At 32.5% G+C, this 17,900-nt stretch overlaps 2 protein-coding genes and 2 long non-coding RNA genes across 13 annotated transcripts; all 4 read right to left on the bottom strand.

The window, feature by feature from the left end:
* LOC132045538 (uncharacterized) lies at nt 1-3,413 on the bottom strand. Its single transcript, XR_009412459.1, has 3 exons — nt 2,097-3,413; nt 1,313-2,016; nt 1-213 (listed from the first exon to the last, which is right to left on the bottom strand). It is a non-coding gene; the product is annotated as an uncharacterized LOC132045538 (long non-coding RNA).
* Nucleotides 3,414-3,482: 69 nt separating this feature from the next.
* LOC132045537 (uncharacterized) lies at nt 3,483-7,173 on the bottom strand. 8 transcript variants are annotated; one of them, XM_059436118.1, is made up of 5 exons: nt 6,833-7,173; nt 5,792-5,978; nt 5,216-5,299; nt 4,840-4,939; nt 3,483-3,878 (listed from the first exon to the last, which is right to left on the bottom strand). In XM_059436118.1, exons 2-5 carry the CDS (start codon nt 5,814-5,816, stop codon nt 3,806-3,808), a joined length of 282 nt encoding a protein of 93 aa, XP_059292101.1. In that variant the 5' UTR covers nt 5,817-5,978; nt 6,833-7,173; the 3' UTR covers nt 3,483-3,805. The 8 variants fall into 8 exon arrangements, 3 of the variants coding, with proteins under 3 accessions (XP_059292101.1, XP_059292100.1, XP_059292103.1); XR_009412454.1 differs by having other exon boundaries at nt 4,323-5,299; nt 6,833-7,172; XR_009412458.1 differs by lacking the exon at nt 5,216-5,299 and having other exon boundaries at nt 6,833-7,168.
* A 1,783-nt stretch (nt 7,174-8,956) lies between these two features.
* LOC132045536 (uncharacterized) lies at nt 8,957-9,708 on the bottom strand. 3 transcript variants are annotated; one of them, XR_009412453.1, is made up of 2 exons: nt 9,256-9,708; nt 8,957-9,152 (listed from the first exon to the last, which is right to left on the bottom strand). It is a non-coding gene; the product is annotated as an uncharacterized LOC132045536 (long non-coding RNA). The 3 variants fall into 3 exon arrangements; XR_009412452.1 differs by having other exon boundaries at nt 8,957-9,310; nt 9,388-9,708; XR_009412451.1 differs by having other exon boundaries at nt 9,388-9,708.
* A 5,727-nt stretch (nt 9,709-15,435) lies between these two features.
* Nucleotides 15,436-17,358, bottom strand: LOC132045532 (MACPF domain-containing protein CAD1-like). The gene is made up of 4 exons (XM_059436116.1): nt 16,447-17,358; nt 16,129-16,324; nt 15,919-16,002; nt 15,436-15,480 (listed from the first exon to the last, which is right to left on the bottom strand). Exons 1-4 carry the CDS (start codon nt 16,683-16,685, stop codon nt 15,436-15,438), a joined length of 564 nt encoding a protein of 187 aa, XP_059292099.1. The 5' UTR covers nt 16,686-17,358.
* Between the last annotated feature and the right edge of the window lie 542 nt (nt 17,359-17,900).

Genomic DNA, 17,900 nt, shown 5'->3' with positions numbered 1-17,900 from the left:
ATGCAGATTGTTCTGTTGATGAACCCTTTACTTAAGGATGCTAAACCAAAATAAAATCAGACACACTTATTTTTTAATCTTTCTTGCTATATCATTTGCCTCCTTTACACTTCTTTGGAATGAACAAAAGAAAACATGAAATTTGGTTGAAAGTTAAGTCTTGTTTATCTCAATCTGAACTAAGAAAGACAAAGTCTGGATCTTATTAAGTAACTAAAACGCCCCTGAACTTGGCATGAATTGCAACTTTAGTCCCTAAACTATTGCTGCACTTCAAGACACCCCTAAACTTGACAAAATGGGTTTTAATTCATCCCCGAGCTGCCACGTGGCACAGCAAGTGTAGTCATACGCCAACAGGCGCGTGACAGGTGCCATGTCAGTTTTTTTTTTTTTTTTTTTTAAAAAAGAAAAATCAATTTTGGAGAATTCATAAAAAAAGTATAAATTTTTAAAATTAAAAAAACTAATTTTTTTTTAAAATGTGGAAAACCCATTTAAAAAAAAAAAAAATCTGGACCGAATTTTTTATTAAAAAATCTGGAACTTCTTAAATCTTGAAAACTGAGAGACCCGTTATTTAAAAAAAAAAAAAACTGGAATTTTTTTTTAATTAAAAAACTTGGACTTTTTAACAATCTGGAAAATTAAATAAACTCATTTTTCAAAAAAATAATCTAAAAAATTAAATTTTTGGTTAAAAACTTGGACTTTTTTAAAATCTGGGATACTGATTTTTTTTAAGAATAAAGTGAAAAACTGATAATTTTTTTCTAGATTTAAAAACTAATCTAATTTTCAGGGATTATTTTTTTAAAAAAAATGGGTTTTCTACATTTTTAAAAAAAATCCATTTTTCCACTTCTTTTTTAAAGAAGTGTCTTAAAAGAATCATGAAAATCTGAATTTTTTAGGACACTTTTAAAAAAATATCAAGTTTTCATTTAAAAAAAAAAAAATCCATTTTTTACAGATATTTTAATTAAAACTGTAAAATCAAATATTCCAGATTTAAAATAAATATTTCATTGTTCCAGATTTTTTATAAAAAAAAAAAAATTAGTTTTACATTTTTTTTCAAAACAATTTATCTATGTGGAGGACACATAAGATGAAAATGCCATGTGGCATTAATATTTTACACATGGAGGCCACATAAGCCTTATTTTACAGCTGGACCCGCGAGTGACTACACTCACTCCGGGTAGGGGTGTAATAAAACCCATTTAGCCAGTTTAGGGGTGTCTTGAAGTCCATCAATAAGTTTGGGACAAAAAGTTGCAAAACGTCTTGGGTGCTGCGTTTTAGTTACTTAAGCCGAATTTAAATGGAACATTAAGCAGAAATCATGAAGTTGATGCACAAACAGATACAACAAACAGCAAACAAACATCTTATGTCATTATGAATGCATAAAAAGTTACTGAAAAACTCATTAAGTGAACAAATTCAAGAACAATCAAATCTCACAAAATCGATGGCAAAATAACCAAATATACAAGCATGACTGCTACAAAAAAACCTAAAATGAAGCGAAAATAAAAAATATTTGATACAAATAGACAAGCAGTTAAATCCAGATAATTATATATGTTTCACAAATATTGAACGATACCAAAAAAATATCATAGTTCATGACTGGTGGTATACTACTTTAATTTGCTTCCTTTGTGGAACGATCATATAAATAAAATTCCAACTTAGAGTTTGAGCAAGTAAATGCAATGGAAACTGGAAAAATATGTCATTTTGAATATTACTAAGCGCACTTCAATATAATAATATAACTTGTAAATGCTGCAAAGACCTATTACAGTTGCTATTCTATGTTTTTTTTTTCACTCTTTTTTTCTAAGCATCAAACCCATTCTCAGCAAACAATGTGAAAGAAAAAATAATGGGAAGAGAGAAAAAGAAGAAGAGGAAAAGAGTTTCACCAGAATCTCCGTGACCCGGTGGATTGTTGCTCCGGCTCCGACGAATGAGGCAAAAAAATGGTGAAACCCAATATAAGGGCTGCTATGGAAAAGTTAAACAAAGGGATTTAATACAGAGAAACATGAAGTCAAGAACCAACGGAACATGAAACTTTGTACCTTCAATATTTCTCACAGATGGTAAAACACTCTTCCTTGTTGGCTTTTTCTCGCCCTTAGATGCAACAGATTTTTAAGCTTCGGTTTGAAACGATTGTCGGGGTCAATGTTTTTTTTTTTTTTTTTTTAGTACTGTTGATTTCTTCGCGATTGAAACTGAAATGGCTGATTGATTGTTTAAATTGATTAACTATATTTTTGGTGTGGTTGGTGTTGAAACGAAGAAGAAGTTGAAAAGGAAGAAGAATTTGGTAGCGAACAGGTTACAAAGAATGGAAAAAGGCAGTGCCTTTTCTGCTTCCTTATTATTTGGACGTTGCGACTGAACCTTAATTTTTAGATTTTTAATAATTGTTCCTTTTTTTTTCTTTCTTTCTTTTTTTTTTTTTTTTTTTTTTTTTTTCTGTGAAATCGGTGAGAAAAGTCCTCAAATCTGAGAGAAGAGATAAACACGTTTTCTGATCAGCGAGAGATGCTACGTCACTGGCTGAGTGCCCTGCTTTATATATATACTACTCAATGAGCCCGCACTTCGCGCGGTCGGAAAAATTTGTTTAAATTTATTATACCCTTTTTTTCATGAAAAAGAAAATGCTTATAAACAATATATATTTGAGTTAAGTTAAATAGGAATTATTTAGAGCACATACTACAATATGCATAATGTATCAGCACTTCTGTTACGGGGGTAGATAGTAAATTTTACCTCTGGTTCCCTTATCAATTGTGGTGTAAAAATAAGGGTGAGCAAGAAAATGTGGAGGGTCGTATATCTTCAAATTTGTATAAGCATTTTTCTTAAAAATGTTAAAGGAATACCAAAAGGGTGTAATTAAGATAATTAGAAAAGTGATTTTTGAATTTATTTTAACATAGCACCAAAAAAAAAAAAAAAAAAAAGAGGGGCTAAAATATGAAGAATGAAGGGAAAAACAGTGTGGGTAAGCACTTCTCTTAGAGACTTTTAAAAAATACAAATAGGTGTAATTAAGAGAACTATAAAGTGACCCTTGACTACCTATTTTATCAAAGCACATACGTGATAATAAAATAAGGAAAGAGCAAAAAGAGAAGAGCAGAGGAAAAATACAAAAGAAAATAAAGACGAAAGGGAAAAAAGGAGATAAATGAAAAACACATTTCCTAGTCTATAAGAAGTGTCATATTACTCCTCCACAGACCAGCTTTATATGTAGTTTATTTCTTGTAAAAGACTTAAGTAATCCTTTTCTACTGTATGGATTTGTGATAATAAGCCTCCTGAATCAGAAACAAATCAAATATGGGCAGTGTGCCCAGAACAATTCCTTAATGATGCATACGACCAGCTTTATATGTAGTTTATTTCTTGTAAAAGACTTAAGTAATCCTTTTCTACTGTATGGATTTGTGATAATAAGCCTCCTGAATCAGAAACAAATCAAATATGGGCAGTGTGCCCAGAACAATTCCTTAATGATGCATACACTCTTTCAAATGACACGGTGATACAAACCCCTCACGCATGGAATTTTAAAAGGCATCAAAAGAAAAAGTAATAACAGGGAAAGCAAAGAGGCAGGAAGGAGAGTTAGTGACTGCAGGAAGCAGAGTTAGAGACTATACACTAAACTAAATTAATGTTACTGCTAAAAGTACTGTTACGTGGGCTATCTTAGGGGACGCAAATAACCATTTCATCGGTCCTTAAGGTGAACTTTGGACACAAATCATTTCATTGTGGATAGAAAATCCACCAAATAATCATCAGCGTAGCCATCACTTTCCACAAACCAGAAGATTCTGCAAAATATATATAGAACGAGAGCATACCTTTATTAGATTTAGGTACATGAGAGTCATTCCGACAACCTATAGAACATATTAGTATAAATATTTTGTAGCTATCATCACAATGTTCTTAAAATTTGCTAATAATCTCTAACTTTTGGTAAAATAACTAGACATTAAAATTCAAACAAATGTGAAGTTATAAACTTATTAAGCACCATATACAATGATCGTGAACATTGGTGATTACCTATGCCGCTTTTAAATTTAATTGGCATCATATTCATACAATAGATCGTGAATATAAGATAGACAGATGCCAAATTATAGAATAAGTATCCGTCCATTAAAAAGATGAAACAATTGAATATTTCACGGCAAATAACAATATTTCGCTAGTATAGATATTAATAGATTTAGCAGCCAAAAAAGAAAAAATATTGAGGAGAAACTCACGTTTTTCCTTTATATAATTTGTTGACCATCTTGTACCATTGAAATATGTTGGTCACAAATAATTTCTTGTTTTCAGCCTTAGCAACATCTCGAGACTAATCATCACACCACGGATTTTCTAAGTTACGCAATAGAATTGTAAAAGAGCACCAAATGATAAAAATGAAGATAAAAAGCCAAAAAAAGAAGAAGAGATAAATAGGTTTCCTACTGTATGAGAGGAGCCACATCACTTCAACTGGAAAAGTCTTAACACAGAAGTGTAAGTTCAATATATTCTCTATCCTTCTTCCGTGATTCGACGCCAATTTAATACCAAATTAACAAAGATAAAAGGTGTAAGTGTTTTGCCAATCAAAAATCAAGCAAAGCCTCCATTTCGGGAAAATATTATTACAAGGAATGGTTGTAATTAGTTCACAAACCTATATCAGTGTAAAAATAAGTTTGATACTGAACTTACAAATGACATGTGATTAACAAATTCATGATACAGGTTATATTGGTAGAGTATTACCTCATGAAAATCAGAGTGCCAAAACAGAATAGTTGTACAACAATCAAATGATCATCCTTGGAGTTGTCAAGTAATTGTGGTAGCTCCAATTTGCCTTTGTCTGCTGCTACTTGTCAATTAGTATATCAGCGATAGTATGATGGGATTAGGGTGGACAGGTTTACAATTTTTATCAGATGAATAGACCCACATCAATTAATCACTTTAGTCAATTTCTTGATATTCACCCTATTAATACTCTATATATTGTTAAAAAAAAAAAAAAGTATCATCAAAATGATAAATCACTTGTTCAAAGCCCCATCTCCAAACCTTCTAATCAATAAATATAAAATACATATTCAAGGTTCTATGAGGAAAAAAAATAATTACAAACCTGAAAGTGAATACAAAGAAAAGAATATATATACATAGTTGCACCTTGAGAATTGCCTGGGTAGGAGGGGATTAAACTTCTCATCTGCATTCCACCATTGTCCGCGACAGAGAACAAAAACATAACCATATTGATTCATGCTTTGGCAGTGGAAAAATTCAAAATAAAGGCAAATATAGCAACTAATTTACAATCAATCAAAGTAATATATATATATATATATATGTGTGTGTGTGTGTGTGTGTGTGTGTGTAATTCTAATAAAAAAATTCTCAAATTTAAAGATGCCTTTGGGATACCTATGAGCTCTGCCATTACTGCACTCTAGCAAGTAAATTCACCAAAGAAGAGAAGTTCAATTAGTTTATAGTTAACTAACAGTTCAGTTCAAAAAGCAGGGAACTAAATAAATATTGGACATCTCAAAAGCGATGAAGCAAACTTTTCTTCATGACCAGAAGAACAAATAACCAAAAATAAAAAATAAAAAATTGCTCTATAGATTAGCAGCATCCACTGAGGTGCTAAACCTCTTTATGGGAAATTTGCGAAGAATGTAAAGCTTATATGACACACCTTCCATGCAGTACTTCCACATCATCTTTGGCTGGATTCGACAACATATCCAATTCAATTACTCTTACACAGGCATGTATTATGGGGATATCACTGCAATTATTACTCAATTGACTCCCGGTTAAATAAGATTATCGCCTGTATATGTGAAGTAATGTGACAAAGGCGCACTCATATCATGGTGAACCTGAAAAAAAGAAAGAAGAATATATTACAAAAAAGAATACATCAGATATGCTAATCTATGAAATGAAATAAAAAAGATACTCCAATTGGATTAGCTTTCTTTTACTTTTTGTTAACTAAGAACATGTTCATACATATGGATTTCTTTCCCCAGCAACCTAAGAATGATACAAGGGAGGCTCACTTACTAACAACCTCCACGGGTAAATTAAGAAGCATTCCATATAGGTGAAAACAATAGAGAAGCACCTGATAATCAAATCTAAAAGCTTAATTAAATACTTTTCATTCAGAATTACAGTGCCATTCAAACGTTGTATTTCTGTTAGATGTTTTTTAATATGTATAGATAATCTATTAAGAACCAAGTAAATAAAAAGAATTGTGATCCAACTCTTAAACAGCAAATTCTGACTCCACGCGCACTAATTTATATACAAGAATCCTCTTTAGAACCTTATAACTTGCATCTTGTAAATAGGTCATGTTGATAATGTGTACTGTGAATAATATTTGTACATAGAAACTTAGTTTTAAATCAATTTCCACTGGTTGGTCATACAAATTAATATTAATGGGAGGATAATTTATAAGAATAAAATTGCGTTAGGATTTTTGAATATTGAATGTCGACAGCTTCATCAAAATCAATCACCGGAGAATGTCGAAAATTGTCTGCCCTGCCCTATCAAACAAATCATGACGGACAAAATCTCAATCACATACGATTGTAAATTCAAAAGACAGAGTGAAACCACCCAATTGTAACAAAAAATTGAAGGAAAAAAATCGACAGCATAAACATGAAGACCTCTCGGATGGAAATTATTGAAGATCTTAAGGTCAGTAACTTACCCACGTTTTCCTCCTTCTGAACCTGAATCAAAAAAATATGAACGTTCTCGGTATTCATCACGACGGTAGCGGGGGGTCGATTCTTTTACTTTGGTGATTGATTGTAGAGTGGCGATTTGTTCTCTGTAACTGAAGCCGTGGAAATTTTGGCCCGAAAAGGTTCTAAAGAATATTGAAAGAGGCGGCTTTTGGGATTCCTTGTTGCAAAGTTATAACTGAACATATTTTTTTTATTTAATTTTAATTAATTAATTAATAATTGAGTTTATTGGGTGGAAATTTGAGAAAATAGATAAATAAGTTTTCTGATCATTGAGGCATGCCGCGTCAGCGGGCCTTTGTTCTGCTTTTTTTATATATATATATATATATAATTTACCCGCACTTTGCGGGGTCATGATTTTGAATAATTCTATCCTAATATCCGAATATTAAAACTAACAAAAAGATAATTTATTTTGTAGGAATTAGAAACATTGAGGATATTGCAACAAAACTTAAAAGATTGGACGCTATCTGTATCTCAAGAACCTCTTGATAGCCAAAGTCTTTCCACTTTGGATCAATTTTGTATACTACATTTTTTTTCCATTGTAACCTTTGTTCCTTGAAATATTGCTTCTCAATTTTGAGTGATCTTAAAATCGAACATTAATTAACGTGAAAAGTATAAAATATTCAATTCCATGCTCACCTTTGTACTCTCTTTCTCAAGATCTTCATGTTGTAAGGTTCCCAAAAATCATCAACATAAAGATCAGGGGTTATAGTTTAAATAAGTTGGACTTGTTCATAAGCAGCACAAAAAATTTATGAACTAAAATTAAGTCAACAATAATCTTACTTGGAAATTGCCGAGCACTATGTTCTTCCAATAGAGTTGACCCTTCACTTCATCTTTGGAATCTTAGCATTAGTTCTCTAGCTAACGAATAATTCACTGAACAGCCGTGATGTATTCGTTCAATTTATTTTTAAATCTCACCAACATATTTAACAAAGAAAAATACAATTGAACATGTGAAGTACTTAAAACAGGTTAAATACATAATGAAAACAGCAAACAAAAGAATAATATTTTTAATTAAAAGGACATAAGATTCCGCAAAATTTCAATTTACTGTCATCTTTCAAAATGATAAGACTTAAGAGACTTGATGTACAAAAGTTCTTCACATTATTTTGCATCCACTCAATAGATGATCTGGTAAACCAAAGAGATTCCACTCACCTTTAATATTACAACTTCCCTTTTCCTTTGCATCTAGTATTTTCTTGCAAGAGTGGGTTGCGTCATTGTTCAAAAGTCCTCTTTATTTGGACCTTGCTATACACTATCAAACGTATGACTTCGTGAACATAGCTAAAACAAAGATCACATTAAAAACATATGCATTCATGAGAATAAATTATGGTGGAAAAAAGTAATTCTAAGCTATGATTATCAAAAGAAATAATTGACTTGCTAAGTCTCCAAACAGAGGAGGGTAAAAAGATCCAATGGGGAATATAGCCGAAGAGAGTAGCTCCTTAAGAGCACAATAAGATACAAAATATTATATGCCCCATCACCACTCAAATGTTGCTTGCAGTATAAAATAGTAAGTAATTTATCTCTTTATACATACCAGAAAGAGCTGACTCTACGTTAATCTGCTTAGCATCATATGGTCCATATATTTTGCTGACACAAGTGCACTTGCAGCAGTTGTCACATTGCCGTGAAATGACAACAACGAAAAGACACCAAAAGTTAGCAAACTAACTGATTTATGTGTCAGATTCCATATGTGTCAGATTCCATTCTCCTCTTGTCGTTACATAAGGTTATGGCTTGTAAACTTTATTATGATCGTCCCTCATTGGTTGTCCTCGGATTCCATTGTCAAGAAGTTATCCACGGCCTCTTATACTAATTTCTCTGATAAACATTGCATGAACCTTTCACATTCTTAACGACATTGTTGACTCTTCTTTCCCATTCATCACAGTAGATATACAGTTTTATTTCAACCTTTTGGCAAGAAAGAGAAATAGAAATTTTCGAACAATATCATCATATAAACAGGGAATAGGTAAAGTGGAAAAGGCAGAAGGAGGATAAATGACGTAAAAGACCAAAAATATTTGCAGAGCATTGCATCATATGCGCGTAAATTAATTAGAGCGACTAATATAACAATTGGACCATAGAAGATAAGGCCTGACCTTCATAGCGAAAACTTGCAATGAAATCCCTAAGATGCTAATAATACCTGCAATTATCCCTTAAATCTTCACAAATTCATGTTCCAGCAATGGAAGGTTTAAAAATGCTATACTGCAAAATTAAGATAATTTCATAAACGGATTTTCCAACAATGAAAGGTCTCAAAATTTAACGCTATATTCAAGATATGGCTCATTGACGACAACGAACTTACTTAAGAGGTGGACTCCTTACGTGTTTACTGTAATCCTTTTCCATTTAAAAGAAAGCTATAGTCAAGGATGAATAAAGGATTAGCGTTTTAACAGATAAAATAGAAGAAAAAGAAGTATAATATAGTTTATACCTTGATTTTAGTAGAGTGCAAAAATATGATACCGTCGGAATTTAATGGTGACACGATTAAAGGCAAATGGAGGAAGACGCATTGGAATGGAAGCATTATTTATTAGATTCAGTGGAGGGGCTAATCATTTATATTCCTAATTTCACTAAAGCCTCAGCCATTTGGGTCAGTTTATTGGATCAAGGCGCTTTAAATCGGTTATTCTAATTCTAGTTTAGTGAAGTGGAGGAAGAATACTGAGAGAGGAGTTATTTGAGCAGGGAAACTGAAAATAAATGGAAGAATACGTGAGAGAGGAATGGATTGGATTAGAAAGAGGGTAAAAAGGTTTGGGTTCCCAAAGCTGCACTTCTGGGTGCGATGGTTTATTATTATTATTATTATTATTATTATTTTAATTGGAAAATGTCAAAAAAATCTGAAAAAAAAAAGATAAATACAATCCTTGTTTTTGTGGCACCACGTCAGCAGGCCTTTGCCCGCTTTTATATATATGATATATGATATGACATATATAGAGAGACATTAAATGCTTTTCTTTATTACTACTCTTTTGCTTCTTCTTAATTCTAAAATATTCCATAACGAATAAGGTGTTTTAAATATGTAAAGTACAAAATAATTGTAATATTCCATAGTTATAAGAACTTATTTTATAAATTCATAATTATGTTTAAGAGGTATAATTAATAAAATTAAGAGAGTAACATAGTGGCTTTTTAATATATAACACGTTATTTTAAAATGAGAAAAAATTCAAAAAAATGAGAAAAAGGATAAATAGCATTCTAGGCTATAGAGAGGTGTCACATCACCTTATTTATACCTAGTTTTATATTATATACAGTCAAACCTCTCTATAGTGGCAGCGTTTGTCCGGAAATTTCATAGCTACTATAGTGAGATGCTGTTATGCATGTATACCGGCATTCGATATTTAGATCTTATTTAGCTGTTATAAATAAAAATACACGAACAATTAACTTTTTTGTACTTTTTATGTTATAAACGAAAATAATATACTTGTAAATTTTAAAATCTCAATTGATTTTCATATCTCATAAATTAAAAATTGAAAAGACTAATAAATTACAATTAAATTCATAACTAGTTGTACCACATAGATAAAGAATTAAAATATATGGAACATATGCATTTTAAATTAATTGAAAATTTAAATATTTCAAGTTTGACGTAAGAACTCTACAATTGTAGGTTGTTTCGTAAATTCTAGTCTTTTAGTGATAATATAACGCTTTTTTTTTTCAACCCATTTAAAATTTTTGTCCAAACTTTCAACAAAAGGAAGTTCAACAGCTTTCCCTTGAAGGTTATCTAAGTATTTAATATTTGACTCTTCTGTCTTCAAGTAGCAGTAGGTTGAAGCTCTTCATCGACACTTTTATTGTCACATAATATATTTTTTATAAAATATTATTACACGCTATTTGAGTATTGCTGTTATAGAGAGGTAATTTTACAAAGAGTATACCGCTATAACGGATGTCATTGCTGTTATAGGCGGAATGTTATCATAGAGAAGTAAAAAATAACATAAAACATTGGTTCCGGCGAAAATCAGGTTGCTTTAGTGAAATGTTATTATAACGAATGACAATAATAAAGAAGTTTCACTGCATATAGATAGATTGTTTCATATAAAGTGTTAATTAGTATAATTATAGTTAGTTTTGCTCCATTGTTTTCACGGGTTTGAGTGTATTCTTTTAATATTTCATTGTTCCATAATGATTAGCCCGTGTAGAGTGGATCTAGATCGAAATTTAAGGGGGCAATTTGCACGATTGCCCTTCGTTCGGGGTGGTCTTTAATTTTTGCCTCTTAAATTGCTGGTTTTTAAATTTTGCCTTTCACCTAAAATACCCTGAGTTTCTGAGTTCGAACCCTGGTTTAGTCATAAAAATAAAATAGAAAAATCACAAGATAAGACTTTGCAAAAAGTCTATCTTATGCAGCAGACTTTGCCTTATGGGACAGACTTTTAATTATGCCTTAAGGCAAAATCTACCGCATAAGGCAGACTATTTGGAAAGTCTTGCCTTGCGATTGTTTTTTTGACTAAACGGGAATTCGAACCCAGAACCTTGGAGTATTTCCGGCCACCATTTTAAGCAAATGGAAAAAATTAAAGACCAGAAATTTGAGGGGCAAAAATTAAAGACCACCCCAAAAGAAGGACAATCCGCGCAAAAAATTGAATTTAAGGTCCGGGTTAATTTAATTGTGAGCTTAAGCGAGATGGGGTGCGAATTTATTTCAAACCCCATTTTATAATTAAAAGAAAGGAGTGGTAAAAACATTTGGGAGCAAGATGGTTTGCTAATGACTCCAAGACCCATTGTCAAAAGAAATGTTCGAAAAAGAGTTTGTCAGGTTACGACCCAAATCAAAAGCATTTAGAAGTTAATTAATTAATTTAAGTTATAATTAACGATGAAGTCGGAAAGCGCTGCTACCGATAAATCGTTTTTATAAAACTTACTCACCATATTCAAAGACAGTAATTGGAGTGGATGGACTTTAAGTATGTTAGATGTTTATTTAGGCATGGAAGGTGAGAACGATGCATAAATGCCTCAAAAGACGCGAGAAACAAATCAAAATTCGCGGTAAGGCTAGAATGCAATGCTACCAACACACCGTATATTAATAAAATAAAACAAGTATTAAAGCGAACAAAAGGCGAGCATAATCATTTCAAGGGCTCATACGCATAATTTTTATCCAAAAATTTGGGAAGCCGAATTTTAGTCAATAAAAGTGACTGTGCTAAAATTACGGGACTAAGAGAATGCCTCACACCTTCTCCCTGATCAACAAAATTCCTTACTAGGAATGCATAATACCTTCTCCCTGATCAACAGAATTCCTTATTAGGACTTTTGTTTTCACGGACTTATAATAAAGAGTCACTTCCTTTTAATTATGGATTCAATAAGGTGACTTGGAAAATCAAAACTCAATTTGAAGTGCCAACTCTGAATAAATAAATAATTCCTTCTCAAAATGTCAGTTCAATAGAAAAAACCCTTTTAATAATAAAAACCGTTATGTGTTTATCACGCGGGGCGGAAAAAGGGGGTGTGACAATTACATGTCGAACCAATAAACCCATGGTATGTGTTTATAAGCAGAAGAAAAACACAAAATCCGTATGTAACATTTTCATCTTCATGCTTCATACTATGGAGAAACCTTCTAGGACTGCAACAAATTAAAAAGTTAATCACCAATTAGCATTTGATTAACAAAGAAAAGTTGTTAAAACAAATTATTTGCCAGAGAATGTTGTTAAAATACCGTACCCAAAAAAAGAAGCAAAAAAATGGGGAACAGATTCTATAACAAAAAGATACTAAACTTCATATAACAAAATATCAAGGTAACAGAGGAACTATGATCGATGGTATATTGTGAACAAAATATCTGCACGTAATTTCCTTTTAATAATCTATACTCTTTGTCAAGTGAAATTTGGGATTGAATCTTTAGCTAATTACTTGGTTATGAACAAACACCAGAAAAGAGTTTCATACCTAATACAACAAACAACCGAAAGGAGGAGAAACCCTTAGCTGAAGTATTGACATTCAGAGAAATCACAAGAATATTATTATTCAGAAATTATACAGAATTTACACTGCGATTCTCCAACTTAACCCCGCTCCTAGAAATTTGGGCACGGTCAAGAGATTTATTAATTGAAAGTTCTCATCCAACATAAATCTATTTCTAAGAGAATCTCATCTAATGATGGTTAATCACCTTGCTCTTTGCTTATTAAATAATCTGTAGAGTTTTCAAAGAAATTTCACTACCATACCGTATATCTCTGCAAGATGTTCCTATGGATTTTTTCACTTTTAAATTAATGGAGTTTAAGTTTAATTTCTATAATATTTTCTTCCCTTTCTAATTAGTGGATGAATCATCGTCATTGTTTGTAACTTTCTGCACACGTGACTTTTCTTCATGGAAAGGAATAATACAATTCGAGCTTTCAAGTCTAAAAAAGAAAAAGTTTATTAAACAAGATTAGCTGTAATGCACTAAAGCACTACTTTTTCTGTTTCAAATATTGCCTTTATTCTTTTACTTTACTATTTAAATTATTGGCTTTATTCTTTTGCTGTTTGAATTATTCATTGTTTGAATTATTGGCTTTATTCTTTTATATTACTAATTTGAATTGTTGACTTTTCTTTTGGCAGTCCACAAACAACTACTACTGTTAAAGGTATTTTAATCATTTAACAAAATATTAGCTTATTATCAATATTTTACAGTTGATCACGCATTATCATTAAGCACTCCTGTCCAAACAAGTTACATCTATAAAAAGCAATTTTAACAGTTAATTTTTTTTCAATACTCAAAACTTATCAGTTATTGCAATCAACTAATTCAATAGTACTCTTAGTTTTAAAAGAAAGTTCTATAAGTTATTTGGTTTTAAAAAAAAAAATTAGTTACAATACTGTTTCTTAGAAAAATTACGAAACAATATTTTCTAGGAATTACCCAACAAAAATAGTAAGTGTTGACTCCATTGGTTAAACTGAGTAAAAATTGTTTCACAGATATTTGTTTCATTGGAGTTTACCATTCATTTTTCTTTATCGTCTTCCTTTGAGTGGTCAGCTAAAGAAGACGTCTGCAAGAACTTTGAGAAGACTGTAGTGAAGGAGAGCAAACTGCAAAGCAACAATGGCCGATACTGTAATTGGTGCTACTGTTCAAGTTTAAGGAACTGCAAGAAAAATCTTAGAAAGCTGACAAAGAATGTAACCATAATCCAAGCTTTCATTCATGATGCTGACAGACGATAAGCTGAGGATCAGGCGGTGCAAGAATGGCTCAAGATGCCTGAGAGATTTGCTGAAGATGCGGAATGTGTGTTTGATGAATTCAGATATGAATCTCTCAAAGTAGAAGTTATGAAGATCCGAAACATAGCTAATGGAAAAGGTCCGTAACTTCTTTTATCATGCTGCTTTTAGGTACAAAATGTCTCGAAAAATCAACAACATCACTGAAGAGTTGAGGGCTATCAATCAGTTAGACAATGACCTCGGTCTCCAATAGCTGATAGTTCCTTCTCGACAAATACTACAAATTAGAGAAACAGATTCCATGGTAGTTGCTTCGGATGTTGTTGGTAGAGACAACGATGTTGCTGAAATAAAGGAAAAGATTTTGAACATGAGAGCGGATGTTGTTCTGTGCACCATTCCCATAGACGGTATGGGGGGTTTAGGGAAAACAATTGTGGCTAAGAGAATTTTCAATGGTGAAGAAATCAAGCAAAAATTTGAAAAGAAAGTTTGGTTGTGTCTACCTGAAATGTCAGAAACGAAGAGCTTTCTCGTACAGATCCACGAATCATTGACAGAGAGGAAACTTGAGGTCCAATATCAAAATTAGCAATAAATCTAATGTGAAGAAATTTAACACCAATAAGACCCAATAGACAATCAAATGACTTCATCCTCCAAATTTGGATAAATCTTCCCTCCCACCCTGGCATATCCTGAAAGCTTTAAATTACTTTTTGATGTAATAATGGAAGAAAGATGCACCCCGTTAGGAGTTAACACTTATTTACTGGTCTTCCCCAGCGAAGAAAATTATAGTTTAGGAAATCCGTGCAACAAAAATGGAAGACCAAATCATGAAATAATGGAGCAATGCAACTTGTCACGTAAAAGGTCTCAATCCAACAAATCTGCTACTTCCAATATGGCAACAGGTGAAGTATGTAAATAAGATTTTCTCACCATCACAGTCGTGAAAAATTGCTGGCCGATATGATGTATGTGTTTTATGTGTGAATGACACCAGGATGATGACTGAAAGATGTTAAATAAGTGTAGTGGGTTGGAACTTGAAAGCAAAATGTGGCTCAGCAATTCATCCATAGAGAAAGAGCAGGAGAGAGGGAGAGGAAATATCGTGATAGATCAGATAATTGGCTGGTCAAAGCAGCATATCAGTATACATGTGGTAGTTTTTGAACAAAAACAATATTCAGGAATAAACCGCAAATGATGATTTTGCATCACGATCAACAGACTGAAGTACACATTAAGAACTAATTTGACTTATTAATTTGGTAACAGAAAGATGAAAACACTAAAATTATTTCTGACAAGTAGGTTTTGACTGAAAAAACACTTTTAAATGAGTTTGAACTGTTAAAACTTTGGAAGTTGTATAGAACATTATTATTTCAGAACTTGTTACCGACTCTGAGAACATGACACCCATCACATAAATGGAGTTGGAAGCAACATCTAATAGTCTTAGTGGTAATATAAGAAGACAAAAAAATTACATGAAAAAGCAATTATTAAGAGGAACACGGGTCCTTCCTTCTTGACATTCAAATGAGCATTAGTTCTATGACATTTTTCTCGAGAATGACCCTCAGTAGTAGAAAAGATCATCATAACTTTGCACGTATTCATAAAGCAATAAAACCCAGAAGAAAAGAAAAGGAATGTTACAAACCTCTTTCCCATTTCCAGCAATATATCGAGCATTAGTGGGCTGCGGATATATCCCTCGGCTATTGAATATCGACGGATCGCTAGACTGCACAATTAAATTTACAAGCAATCTATTTGAAAGGAACAGTCTAAAACAACGATTTTAATAGAAATAACAAACAATAAAGAATAGTTTTTAAAGTTTGAAACCAAGGAAAATAATGGAACTAGCCTTATCCTTGTATCTCAATAAACCTGAACTTGTAAGGCTTTCTGTGCTGGAGAACCTCTGATTTCCAATATCATGAACAAAATTTTTTATTTCCATTGTCGACAGAGGTGATGAAAGGTACTGTTTAACATAAATTACATCTTTACCACCGATAGTTACAGATGTAATTATGTGAGTCCCAAAATTTTCAACGAAGCTGTAAGAGACAGAGGTAACCCCCTGTTAACGAATGATAAGAGGTTCTACCAAAAGTTATAAACATGTCAACTATATAAACAAATTTAACTTGTCAAAAGAAAAGTAGTGAGAAATTCTAACTTTGCTAATGCAGGTGGGTCCCATGATGGTGGGACAGCTCTTCTAACACTTTCCTGTAATACTAGCTGTGAGTTCATGAGTTGAAGCCTAGCAAGTGGTATGAAATATCCATCCATACAAAGTGTCTTTGTAGTAGTAGCATCTAAATGCTTTGCACCAGTGAAACTGAATGCTACATTAAAGCTACCAAGAGGGGCTTGGCCTGAAATATTAGCCTTTCTGTTAAAATATTCCACCATCTGCAGTCAAAAGCAGCACTAGAATAATTAATAAGAGAAAATTATTTATTAAATTAAATTAGGAAAGAAAAAGTAGAGAGACTTGCACAAGCATTAGAAAACACAGATTAACGAAGAACCTTTTCAAAACACAGATGAACAAAGACATGGAAGATATCACTAGGAATTGAATACTAATAACATAATTGAAAACTTAACTACAACACAAATGTACAAAAAGGCATCCCAACACTACATTTTTCATACAAAAGTTTGCAACATTTGCTGCATAAAAATTCAAAAGTTGTCTCAAAAGACAAAAGAACAGATGGTGATGTAGAGGAGCAGAATAAAGATGGGAGAACCATTTCTAAAGACAGGAGCTACATTTGAAAACCTGAAGATGGAGAAGACTTGGCGAGTACATGCATATGTTGAAAATAGAAGAAAAAGAAAACTTATTGTTCTTGTCAACACCATACAAGATGGGAATTTAATAAAATAATACTTTATTTTGTTGTGCAAAAAACCTAGTATACCTGAAAAGTTGAAAACCTACACAAAACATATGTTTCTCTAGGAACAACATCCAATCATCTATACTAACAAGAAGGACCTTACACACGAGGACATTGGCTGATCCTGCTGACAAGAGAAAGGAAGGCCAACGGTACATCCTTTATTTCGATTGAAACCGACCATACCATCCCCCCCCCAAAAAAAAAAAATTCTTCCCATTACAAAACCTGAAAAGAGGACCTGCATAATGGGAGAACAGCAAATGCGCCCTGCAATGGTAAAACCTTGTGAACCAAGCGTACAACTTGAGTTTCTTTTCTTCTCTTTTGCACGAAAACATAACAGAAAGAAAAACATGCACTTAACTATAATAATTTGGTCTCCCCCCCTTCAAAGACTCCTAATCCTCTCCCTTGAAAGTTCCCACAACAGAGCCAAAGGAGCTACATCTTACAATTGGCTCCTTCTCTCTCTATTGAATTCCTGCTAAACATCCCATCTTTATCTGTTGTCAATATTGACTGTTACAACAGATCCAGTACCGCCCACCACAACTAGCTTGCAACGGCAATGCACTAACTAATGATCCATGTTTGTACCTGAAGCAAGAGCTATGCGTTCTTTTTCTTAGAATTCAGCTGTTAAGGTGTCCCCTCTTGCTACCAACCACATCCTTTCTTCATACTACAAGAGTTTAGACTTTAAGAGGGAACGGTC

This window comes from Lycium ferocissimum, unplaced genomic scaffold, assembly GCF_029784015.1.
Source record: "Lycium ferocissimum isolate CSIRO_LF1 unplaced genomic scaffold, AGI_CSIRO_Lferr_CH_V1 ctg6944, whole genome shotgun sequence".
NCBI classification, from domain to species: Eukaryota; Viridiplantae; Streptophyta; class Magnoliopsida; order Solanales; family Solanaceae; genus Lycium; species Lycium ferocissimum.
Note: the sequence above shows the minus strand (reverse complement) of the source record. Positions and strands in the feature narration are given on the sequence as shown.